The following is a 12515-nucleotide window of genomic DNA, read 5'->3' as shown; positions in this document are numbered from 1 at the left end:
AGTTTTTAAAAGATGCTTCTGTTTGTCTGTCTTGCGTTGCAGAGCAGACTTTGCTTTCCTCTTCTTGTACTCTCTACAGTCCTACCTAGACACTAGTTCACTCATCAACTTATGTGTTCAACCCCAATCCCTCCCTCCCTCCCTCCCTCCCTCTCCCACACGTCATTTAGACTGATGACAATGACGTACTTGAGTGATTTCTTTATCGTAGTAATATTAGGAGAATGTGCACATTACTCATACACTAGTTGAAGTGATGATTTTCAAACAAACTACGAAGGCATGTATGACGTCTTGTACACTTCACAGGCAAGAAATTAAGATTTAAAGTGGTTTAGGCTTCTATTAACAGTGTGTCAATGTAAAAAAAGGGATGTTTGGTGTTTATTCAGGGTATTTGGAGCTTTGCGTCACAGAAGCTCCTTGTCACAAAAGACAATTGGAGAAGAGAAAGTCTTTGCAGTATTTCTTTTTATTGGATTTACAAATATAGTTATGATAAACGCATAAATATCAGCACCTTGTAATATTTTACATCCACTGAATATGACTGTGATAATAAAAATATGAGTTACTGGTGCACCAATGCTAACTATAGCTTTGGTATAAAGCTCCTTAGCACTCAAATTCAACCGTGGCAAATGAACTTTTTTGGTTACAATGACCGAACGTTTTAGTGATACAGTTTGGGGGAATAACAATCTTCTGCTGTCATGACAAATGTCTGCTGTTGAGAATCTTTACAATTAAAACTCCATTAAGTAATATTTTTGATATATACTTTGATCACTCTTTAGCTGCTTTCATCATCTGGTCTCCGTTCGAGCAAAGAACAGAAGAGCTGTCAGAAGAGCTTTGACAGCGGGTGTATCAGTTAGGAAAAGTCAGATATCTGATGTGTCTATTGAACCAAAGTAGAGCTAAAAAAAACGTGAACATTGCATTGATACATGTCCGGTGGCAAGAAAACATACACCAATGAGATTTTCATGTTGCTTTGTGTCTGCCTGATGTGCAAGTAGGCAACTGTTTGCTAAAACATTAGCCGTACTTTGTACAGGATACGTTACTGTGAGTTTGTTTAGGAGTCTTTCTGCCCTCTAGTGGTCACAAATCACTTCATGCAGCTTTAACTAAGAACATAATTAAAAAAGTAGTAAAAAGTATATGTGTTGAGACATACGCTCAATTCCAGATTACATACTGAGTCAGATGTTTTTTACTGTGTTGAGTCTGGAAAACTGACAAAATAAACTCAAACAAGACGGCATGCAAACTAAATACTTTTTAGTGTTTTTGAGTGTGTTGTTGATGCACACGATACAGGAAATGGAGCTGCGCACAGCTGAGAAAAATAAATTCACACATATTATATAATTTCATGTTAGTATAAAATGGTAAAGTATGTTGATATTTTGGGATATTAACTGGTAATACAGTATACTATGACCAGTGAGTATGATCAGTGTGTAGTTTATATTGTCTAGAATTAGTATTTCGTCTGGAGTTGGGACACAGCTTTAGTCTCTGGGTGACTTAAGTTACAATGGTTAAATATACTTAATGTTACAGATTTATTTCATGATACACTAAAGTAAGTACTGACAGTGTATTACTAACTAACCGAAGTACTGAAGTATATTGAAGTATTGATTGGAATTCTTCCTTTTTAAAGTACTTACAACGGTGATTCAGTGCTGAAAGGGTTTGGCTACTGACGCACCTCTAATAACAATAGCCACAAAAACAAGCCATTAATATTGAGACTACTTTGACTCGAGGTCCATGATATATAATTAGTGCAAATCATGGACTCAATAACGTCAAAAAGGCAGTCGGTATTTGACATTTCTTACATAATTAAGCAAAAGCAGAATGGGTGAATGCATCGACTGGACGATTATGATTTTGTCTCAAATAACCAACAAGTCATTTCTCCAAGAAGGAGGTAAGGCTGCTTTTAGCGCGGCGGGCCTTCTCTATGCTATCGAACGTTGGAGTCCCAAGAGGCAAATCCAGACGGTCGTGTTCAGACGTCATGATACTCTCAGCCTCCCCTAAAAGGTACAACGGGAAACAAAGTGAGGCTTAACGTATTTGTATTATAGCTGGGTTTAGTTTGTTTAGTTTTAGTATGTGTACATACAGCATATATATGTTGTTAACAGCACAAAAAATATTTCTTCATTTGAGGTTTAGACATCGATTAATGTAACAGGAAACCTGCTATGTCTTACTGTGTAGACTTAATGTGACAAGAGTGTGTGGGTATATTTTGATACACAGATGTTCAAATATTACATATACTAATGTCTGACCAACCATTTCATTACATTTCTATGCATTTGCAATAGTGCTGCAGAATTACTTAACTTTTGTAATGAAAGCATTTTTGTTTAATAAACTTGGCTGAAGCAAATGTGGCTGAAATTCAATGAATCTTGAAAATAAAAAGGTGCTTTTGGCTGCAGTATTTATTTTAAGCTGCTGCCCTTGAAACAGAATATTGCTCAGAATCAGGATTTAAAGGTGTGGTTTCACAACAAAAAGCATAATTTAAACTGTATGCAAAATGTTAATGTGAAGCAAACGGATAAAGCTTATTTTTTCTGGCCAGCATTAAAGCTTTGCTAATGTGGGGCGATGACGATAATCATGGTAACTGCTTGGTCTTACCTCTCATACGATAAATAAGTGTCCCATAGGCGCTATCCACCTGGTAGGCAAATATGAAGCCGAGAGGAAAGATGGGAACCAACAGGAGTGGTCTCTTTCTTTTAATGGCACTGGAAGAAAAGTATAGAGGCAAAGGGAAGAAAATGACAACACAATTATATTTTATTACAGAAATTGAATTTGTGATTTGCATTAAAATACACACAGTGATATAGTAGTCAAATTATGTTGACTTTTTGGATTTTTTGCAATACCTAAATCCTGCAAATATAGAACGACAAATTGTGGAAAACGTCAAGTGAGTCAGACTCATGTCCACTGAGTTACAGCCATTTAAATGTCAGTTTGCTGTAGCGCTGCCTATAGGTGGCTTGTGGTTTTTACCAAGACTGTAACAGTTAAAGGCCTACACAGTTAAACTTGATGTGATCACTGCGTCTAACACTTACAAAAAACGCCATACATGGAGCTGCACCAGGAAAAGGCCACTGGACAGTGATTCATGTAATACTGAAGCTGTGAAGACTCAGGTCAGTGAGGATCACACTTTACAAGCCGATACAGGTTGCTCTCTCACTGTGCATTACTACTGTGTGTGTGTGTGTGTGTGTGTGTGTGTGTGTGTGTGTGTGTGTGTGTCTCAGAAACAGATCATCTCTGAACTGACCTCTGTGAGCATTAATACAAAACTCACCCTACAGTGAGTCCCAGTGTAGCCACTGTAAAGAAAGTGCCAAAGTAATTGAGAAACTCTCTGGACCAGGCAATCTGCATCGCCATCTGTCTCTCTCTCATCTGGTTCTGCATCAGGATCTGACGCTCCATCTATGCATGCACACACACACACACACACACACACACACACACACACACACACACACAGGAGAAAGGACACAGAAGACGTCATCAGGTGTAACAGACCTTTACAGCCAAATATGGACACTGCTCTGAACAATGACCAGAAAAAAAAATACAAATCAACAAGTAAATAAAATACTAGAGCCTGGCCGATATATCGCTAATATTAGCTTATCACAGATATATAGGTATCAGTATTCATGGGGCCAACAAAAAATGCTGTAAAATGTCCCACTCAGTAAATATCTTGGTCATAATTTGCTAAAAACTAAATCTAATGGATATCTTGTTTGTTATGTTTATGTGAAAAAGATTAATATTGGTCAATATAACTATATAAGCTTTTATGCCTCAAAAATCAAGTATCTGGGTCCTCCACTCTCCAATTTGTAATACAAAGCATTTCAAGGACATTTCAAACATGTACAATGCAGAAGTCCAGAGGAGCTGCTCCATATTTCAAAGAAATCAAAGCAATACTAAACAAGGGAAAGATTCAACAGGTAAAATCTCACAGTGTTATGCAATTAAAATGGCAACAAGAGAAATAAACGGTATCAGTACAGCTGGATATCAAAGCAGTGAGACAGACAGGCAGAGGGACAAAGAAAGTGTCAAAGGAGCGAGAGACAGCCAGTCCACTCGCAGAAACACTGCATCCATGCTGATGAACCTCAGTCAGATGAATCTTTTGTCTGCAGTTTCCTGTCTGACAGTCACTCACATCTACATGCACAGAAACACATGCTCCCTGTATAACAATTTCTACTGAGTGACATTCTCATTTAAAAAGCCTTTATTGCCAAAAAGTGAACGTGTCAAAGATGAGCTTTTATTTCCACTTAACAGGAAAGTGACACTAACTTGCTGACGATGCAGAGTGACCGCGGTGCCATTCGAGTGAGTCCATGACGTGAAGCGGATGACATAAATTACAACATGTCGGAGAAGCAACGTTTTGATTTCTGACTTTCGGCCTGTGTTCACGAGCAATTATGTATATCTGCATTAATTTGAGGTCTGCTGCATATAAAAACATTTTTCAAATAGGATGACTGAGTTGTGGCAATGAATGAATTAAAAAAAAACGCCTCTACACATAACATACCACAGGAGTTGCAAGCAACTAACTCAATGGTATAAATAATTGCAGGGCTTTGTACAGAAAAACTACTACTAAACATGCACTTTTTTGCATGCTCCTACAGTACTACAGTGCACGTTGCCTACATTTACTGTAAAGTTTTAAGAATTCTTTAGGAACCGCAAAGAAATAATGTTCGATTTGGGCTGCTGTGGAAATTGAATCATGTAGGTAATTAACAGCCGCATTAGGACATATCACCCATTTTAAAGCTGTTTTACGAGGGAGTCGGCTTCATACTGACCAACTCCCAGCACTAAATGTGTTTAACTTGTCAAGTGGGATAAATAAGGGCAAGAATGATCAATCGACCCTCCGTCAGGGCCTGACAGTACAGTAGGCATGAGAAATTGATTGCTGTTTGTTCATGCATCAGTTATGTAATGGTCCTGAGCAAATATAGTTAATATTTCTGCAATAAGAAAAGCGATTGGGAATGGTTTAACATAACCTATAAAATGTTTTTTTGATTCTCTATATAATCCCACCTCTCTTTGTCTCTGTATAGTGTTAAAAAGTCATTGTGCACCTTATTGTCGTGTGGCTGCCTCTCATGTTTATCCAGCTCTGCTTCACCTCCACGTTTTGATGAACTTATTCTGTCTAAGGACATAATAGGAGTAGAGACACTGATACTGTCTCCCAGGTGAAAAAAAACCAAACAAAATATTTCACATAAAACTGGAAAGTAATTCTAATTCACCACTCTTTAATTATGCAGTTTTGCATCCTGTAATAACAGGAACTGACACCACACTAATCAAATACCTTCCGTGGTTAATGCATGACACATTTTTTCTCCTGTTGTGACGCTGTGAACAACATTAAGTGGGGTGATTTGATGACTGAAATGCGTGGCTACTAATAAACGTCAGCAGTAGAGGAGAAGGAAAAAGTATAAAAATTAAGAAAACAGCTCTGGAGGGTAAAGCGGTAATCACCGGGCTGAGACATCACTGGCAGGCAAACAATAATTCCTGGCCTGGTGACATTTCATTTTAGTTCAAATCAATCAATGACTGATTTTAGAGCTGAAATGATCAGCTGACTAATCAACTATTTGCCTTATATGAGCCTAATTTGAGTTCTGAGTTTTGTGTTTTTAATGTACGCACCTATTGTTTTTGTTGAGTTTGCGCTTTGTACAGTCTCTTGTTGAGTTTTATGTATTTTAAAGGCCCAACTAGGGACGGGCATTGAAAATTAGCTTAGGCTATAGATGTGTGCTGTGGTGTGGCATTGATTTATGCTACATACTTGTCCCCATACAAACAAACATTAAATAAAATATCTTTGGATTTTGGACTGTCGGTTGAACAAAAAAACAATTTCAAGATGTCACAGGGAATTTGTGATTGACATTTTTCACTATTTTCTGACATTTTACAAACCAAACATTTAATCGATTAATCAACAAAATAATGATCAGATTACTCCATAATGCAAATGAGCATTAGTTTCAGCCCTACTATATTTATACAGTGTCTTTAATACAAAAAGAGATGTTGGCTTTCAATTTTAAAAAATCCCTTTGAACACATTTAAGGTGAAAACAAAAGCCATCCATAGTCATCACCCAATCATAAGCTGGGAACACAGGTATGAAACTCTGTGTACACTTGAGAAGTTTCTACGTATATTTTTCTACTTTTGTTCGTCATGAAACTTTTCCCTTGGCAATCCGTTACTGTAACCAAGCTGACTTCACCTGCCAACCTCTCTAGGAAGGAGGAAGCTACATCACAGGGGTGATGCATTTTATACCCACTCTGGGTGGAGTAATGTTTCACATTCTTGGAAATCACAGCAAGATTCTGTAATCAACAGTGTTTGTTCTCAAATTGCCGGGTCCGCTGAGCTAAATTAGTGAACAATAGTGACCTCAAGGATCCCTCATTAAAATTAGACAAAGTGAAATGGAAACCAATGCAGCAGGTGTCGTTAATGAGTCAAGAATATAATTGTGTTTCGATTAGACCCCTTTCCAAGGATATCAAGGGGGAATTACCCATCCACTCACAGAGCCATTATGATCCTCAGGAGCGAGAAATGTGTAATGAAAGAGATGTCACCTCTCGTGAAGTCATCCCATCTCTCATCTGGGTCACAAAACAGGAAGTAAGGCAGAGACAGTGGATGTTTGATTTTAATATACTAAATCTGGAAACTACCTACTTCCTGTCAATAATTTTATCCCTTGAGTCACCTGCTTGTACGTTTCTTTTAAAGAGGGTGTAGAATATTCCAATGGAGATACAAAGTCGTTCAAAAGAGGAGGAAATGGAAAGTCATAGTGGAGATGAATCCGAGTATAATCAGTATAATCAGTATAATGTGTTAAAACAAAAGCCAACAATTGGTAGCTTGCCACTTGGTTGAATGGCACCACTCTCACTGGCTCATGAAAAGTCTGCTTGAATGATGCATTCAAGTGCAATAGTGCAGACTGCAAAAATGACTTCCCTAGTCAGAAATTAGCTTGCGAATGCAACGCTGTTATTAGGTCTGCAACTAACTATCATTTTCTATATCGATTAATCTGTCTATTATTTTTTCGATCAATCGATTGATCCTTTAGCCCAGGAGATGTGAAAAAACAGAGACAAAATAACCATCACAAGAGCCTAAGGTGACACCTTCAAATGTCTAGTTTTGTTCCACCAAACGTCCAAAACCCAAAGATATTCAGTATACAAAATAAAGCAAATCCTCTGTAGGTGTTATATTTTGTTGTATGTTTTTCACAAGGACTGTAGATGCTAATTAGCTAAAAGCTAAACATGATGTAATTGTTGTAATCTGTACATGAATAAACAGTAAAGAAAACTGTATTGCTGACTCTTAATGTCAGAGCCCTCCACCAACACATGAACCCCCATGAATTTTTGGATAAATTACAAATGAATTTATAAACAGACAAGGTAATTGATAATAAACATTACATTATTCTTAACTCCACTGCCAACTCTCTAACTTCAGATGGCCCAGACAAAAGCCTGCAAGAGTAACATCAGTATTTGACCTCAGCATCATCAGCACTGACGCAGCTGATATGGAATTGAGTTTCAAATATGTGGGAAATCCTACTGGACATTAAACTCAGCTTTGATGGACCCTCCAATCATAAACACCAATCATAAACTCTGCCAGCAGAAGCTCTCCACCATCCGGAAACTCCACGCCCTGTCTGTTGCACCCCAACTACCGCTTGCCTTGTATCAAAGCATCAAACCAGTCCACGTCTATTTGCTCCATCTGCTACTTCACCACACTCACAGTCACCAACAGGAACAAACTCATCAAAACACACACACAGCCACCAAATCCACTTCCAGCCTCACAGATGTGAACACAAATGATGGTAATATCCAAATAACTCAATGTTATGCTCAGATCTTGGATGTGTAAAAAAAGACAATTTGTGCTTTCTGTCAACATGACAGGAAATTGGGTGTCGTTTGAAAATGTCCAATAGTAGCGCAGATACAATCGACGAGTTTTGGTAGCGATACCAAAAGAATATATGAACATGTTTCTCTATAAAAAAAAACCTTTTTATTAATTTAACAGAAAAAGCCAAACTTCTCAAATGTTATCTAAAAAAAGCAACCAGTCTATAATTTGATTTTTATTTTTATTTAATCAGGAACTATCAGATAAATTAACAAGATTATGAATCCAACTGTCAGCTTTCGGGACTTGACAGTTCTAGTCCTACTTGCAGCGACGGACACATTTCAGTTGGTACCAGATAAGTATTGAAGTTTGATACCCAGCCATAGCAATGATCCTAAACATGCTGTCTATGTCAAAAATACTTCAGGGAATTGGGTGGAAACATCACATGGGATGACAAACAGATTTAGAGGCAAGCTTGGACAAGCAGCTGAGGATCACACATTGACTGTGAGACAGTGACGGGGAAAAAAGCAGTGAAGAAAAAGTGAAAGGAAGAAATGAGCCATAATGGGTCCACTCTGAAGGTGACAAAGCGAGAGCAGAGCTGAAACGTAAGCGGGAAATTCACTGACATTTTAGAAGGGCTGCAAGCATACGCAGAGTGGGACAATACTTGGAAAACTGTTTCACACGAATCATCACGGTCTACATACTGGCAGGAGGGGTTTGACAGACACACACACACACACACACACACATATATTATGCGTGTCATGTTATTTGTCTAAGCAACTCTGAATCTATTCTATTTAACCAGTTTTATTCTATCTAATTTATTGTGTCTCCTCTTTCCCTATTGTTTTACCTCTATCTGATGAGCCCTTAGCTTTTTTAAATCACCCTCTGTTCTAATTTACGACTTTATAACAACTACTTTCTGTACTTGTTTTTGAAAAGGATTAAAAAAAAACATTTTTATTCATTTTGTGATATAGTGTTTGCATTATCTTTAGAAAGTGATGATCGCAGTGGTAAAAAAAGTGAAATAAAACAAAAACCTTGTGGCGAGGTCTTTACTCACCTACTTTAAAGTCAAACCCACTCAAGTTACTGTGAATAAAAAGCACAACCCTACTATTAGCAGCCAAGACCCATTCTTAAACATAAAATGAAAAAATACATAATTTACATTTCAGAGCTGCCATTTATCCTAAAGACATGCGTCATACAAACACACCCCTATCCAATGAATCAACGTAAGATGGACCCCGTGGTTCAAACACAATGCTCAATGACTTAAGAGTCCACAAGGCAAGTGTGGAAAGGATCAATTAGCTATGAGTGACGTGACTTGAAAACACCGGAAAGTAATCATCTTTGACATCTTAATGCAGGGGGAGGCAACAGCTTTTGCTTCACAGATATTCTGAAATTGCTAGGCTCAATCTTACTCATTAAATTTGGATGATGTAAAAATACATAACATAACAGTTGACCATTAGAGACCCTGAAGATTTTTATTTGAATGTTTTACATTTGAGTATCTTTTGTTCAGCCAAGATCTGAAAGGTTAAATACATCAATCAAAATAAAAGAAGCTATTGTCATGTAGTCTTTCAATTAATTTCAAGCAGACAGATAATGGGAAAATGAGAAATGTCTTATTAACTTGTATTCAAAAGTGATTCTGAGTGTGAATAATAAATATGAAACTATCTATAGTACGTTGAGTCAATGAAACAGTGTAGCCCCACTGCAGCAATGCTTAAACATGGACCTAATATTTACCTGTGAGTCATCGTCACGAGCCATACAAGGGCGCTCTGAAACTCAATTGCCAAACCTTTGCCATCGCTGAATAATATTAGTCATCATCTACCACATTTACAGCTGGGGGAGCAAAAGGAAATTACGGGGCAGAAAACACAACAAACCTTTTGGGCGTAAGTCGGATAATGTCATTGGTGTTATGACAGTCACACACATCCCACCTGCTGCTCAGCAGCTTGCAGGCGTGAATAAATCACAACAAATTGGCCCAAAAAGGGGATGGAAAAAAGCAATCCTTTGTTTAAATGAAAAAACAAAACAAAAAAATTAGTGCAATAAAAACCTGTGGTCTCTAAATGGAAATGCTAAAATATGAACTGAAGTTTGTATCCCTGGCTTTGACAGTGTGTGACTCAAGAAATAAATAACGCAGGCCAGGCTGACAAGACAGATATGTGGGCTGGGTTCGCTGGTACAATTGGCGGATTACTCTGGAATATTACATAGCCCCATGTTTGCTGTGTGGTCATTTGATTAGGCGGTTGCCTGCTTTGCCCAGTGGGTAATCCAGCTTTGACTGGTACAACATGTTTTATTTGAAAGTAGTACATTTAGTCAGCTGGCAAACAGATCAACATACAAATGAGGTACAATCCAAGCCACAGCAGCTCAAGGACAAGCCTTCAAGCATCAATACCACCTGACACAGGTGGAATTGAGTGGTTGGGGTGTTTTTTGTAATTAGCATCGAGGGTCTAAGAATAGAGGGTGTTGTATGCTGTACAGATTCAAGTCCCTTGAGGCAAATTGTGATTTGTGATATTGGGCTATATAAATAAAATTGACTTGACACATGTACCACAAGGTTGCAGATGCATGAAGTAGGACATGGGTACATTGCAAATTACATCTTCTGAGCAATGTTGTTATCAATATAATATAATATGTGCATGCACCTTCACTCACCTGCAGCCGTGAGTTGTGGAGCATGAATTCTTGCTGCTTTTTAAAGTTTGCATCCATGGATTTAGAGAGCAGAAACCCCATGGTGGCGTTGTTACCGTTGACCTAAAGATGCACTTAGTTAAATTACGCTGCAGTGTAAACATGAGCAAACACAACGTTACCAAACTTGCAGGCACAAACACTCAATATGTAGAGAAATTAGCGTTAAAACTTTATTTGCTTCAACATGTGACGGCCAGTGTTTCACTGTACTACGTTAACTTAACTTTCAGCTGTCAGCTATATTCAGTAGCTGACTCGTGCTTCATCTCAATGCTAACACCTGACGTACTAATGTTGCTATTGCTAGGTGCCAGCAGTAAGTTACATTACGACGTATGGTTCTGTGCTTTTTGGGCTTTCCTGTTCCTGTTAATTTGGCTAACGATATGTGCTAATATTACTACATAAAATAGCTTCCCATGCTTCACCTGACAAGCTTCGGTTTTAATCTTGATTGGTAGCTTGGCTAACCCTAACCCTAACCTTAACTAAAAATGAAAGCTTTACATACCTAATATACTTTGAAGACGGTAAGCTAAATAATAAAGTGATACTGGTCACAAAAGCAGGACTAACGAGGGCTCAAGGGCATGTCTCTATCAAGACAACGGCGTGTGTAGCGCCTCAATAACAGTTCACTTCCTTTCCACGGTGCTGTCAGTTATCCAGTCTGTGCCATCAACGCTAATACAGAAACACCGTGCTTCCGGTCAAACTTTCAAAATAAAACTGAAACCATGCTATACCAATGCTTGACAAGAAGGATGCAGCGGCATTATAATGATATGATGGTGACATTTGGTTCACATTCATAGTCCCCAGAGGATTCACTTTTCATCCACGTCTGGTCAAAATGACATCCAATATTTTGATTTGTGAAAAAATACCTGCAAAACTATTGACATCCCCATCAGCATCATAGCTGTGCTCAGTGTTAAGTGCTTATTAGTAAATGTTTCCATGCTAACATGCTACACCATTTACATAAAATAAATACAAAACAAACAATTTAAAACATATAAAAAGATTAACAAGCTCTTCAAAATACATAGAGCAGAAGATAAAACATTTTAGTATGATTTAATAAAATAGGTGAGGTAACATAGATACAAAAAGCAAGATAGAAGTAAATGTGGAATCACAAAACTATTTCTTATTATTCAAAAGTTAGAGTCAAGAAATCCTAATTGTTACCAAGCTTCACTAAACTGAAATTACATTAGCTTAGGTTAACTCTATAACTTCACAAACAGTTCTGCCCTTAAATTTGATTTTGAATAACTTTAAACGTGTTTTATGCAAAGTAAATCTGTTCAAAGTCTGTTTCATATAAATTATAGAAAAGGTCTAACTGTTAAAAATGTGGACGATTAAACCTAAAATATGCAAAAAGTCCATTTGTTGCACTTGGTAAACATAGAATAAAAACATAGAATTTATTGTGTCACTGTGTCAGCTGACATTTTCTAGCTGTTGTCTTGGCTGTCGACATTTGAAGGTGGAAGGTGAACTAAAGCTGGATGGACCATAATAAAACAAGCCATGGCTTCTTAAAGTTCGGGAATTTCATTCTCTGTTTATTTCATCAGAACAAGTGTCTGTACTCTGATGTTTGTGTCTCCGTTGGTGCAGCCGGGGAGACCAGCGCTGTGGACGCTGT

The 12515-nt window shown here is 37.8% G+C and overlaps 1 protein-coding gene across 2 annotated transcripts; it reads right to left on the bottom strand.

Moving 5' to 3' along the window:
* Window positions 1-453: 453 nt before the first annotated feature.
* On the bottom strand, window positions 454-11504 carry plgrkt (plasminogen receptor, C-terminal lysine transmembrane protein). Of its 2 annotated transcripts, none has more exons than XM_070924754.1 (5): window positions 11367-11504; window positions 10814-10915; window positions 3371-3501; window positions 2677-2786; window positions 454-2057 (listed from the first exon to the last, which is right to left on the bottom strand). In XM_070924754.1, the coding sequence occupies exons 2-5, from the start codon at window positions 10892-10894 to the stop codon at window positions 1930-1932; spliced, it is 450 nt and encodes a 149-aa protein (XP_070780855.1). In that variant the 5' UTR covers window positions 10895-10915; window positions 11367-11504; the 3' UTR covers window positions 454-1929. The 2 variants fall into 2 exon arrangements, with proteins under 2 accessions (XP_070780855.1, XP_070780856.1); XM_070924755.1 differs by having other exon boundaries at window positions 10814-10941; window positions 11367-11478.
* Between the last annotated feature and the right edge of the window lie 1011 nt (window positions 11505-12515).

The sequence above is a fragment of the Enoplosus armatus genome, chromosome 18, assembly GCF_043641665.1.
Source record: "Enoplosus armatus isolate fEnoArm2 chromosome 18, fEnoArm2.hap1, whole genome shotgun sequence".
NCBI classification, from domain to species: Eukaryota; Metazoa; Chordata; class Actinopteri; order Centrarchiformes; family Enoplosidae; genus Enoplosus; species Enoplosus armatus.
The sequence above is the reverse complement of the archived record's forward strand: the minus strand, read 5'-3'. Positions and strand labels throughout refer to the sequence as shown.

Bases quoted from the DNA above. Each gene is read 5' to 3' on its own strand.
- plgrkt (XM_070924754.1), bottom strand. From the start codon at position 10,894: ATGGGGTTTCTGCTCTCTAAATCCATGGATGCAAACTTTAAAAAGCAG. The intron at 3,502-10,813 runs GTGAGTGAAGGT...GTGCATGCATAG, and splicing joins TCCACAACTCACGGCTGCAG to ATGGAGCGTCAGATCCTGAT. The intron at 2,787-3,370 runs GTGAGTTTTGTA...CTTTTCTTCCAG, and splicing joins ACACTGGGACTCACTGTAGG to TGCCATTAAAAGAAAGAGAC.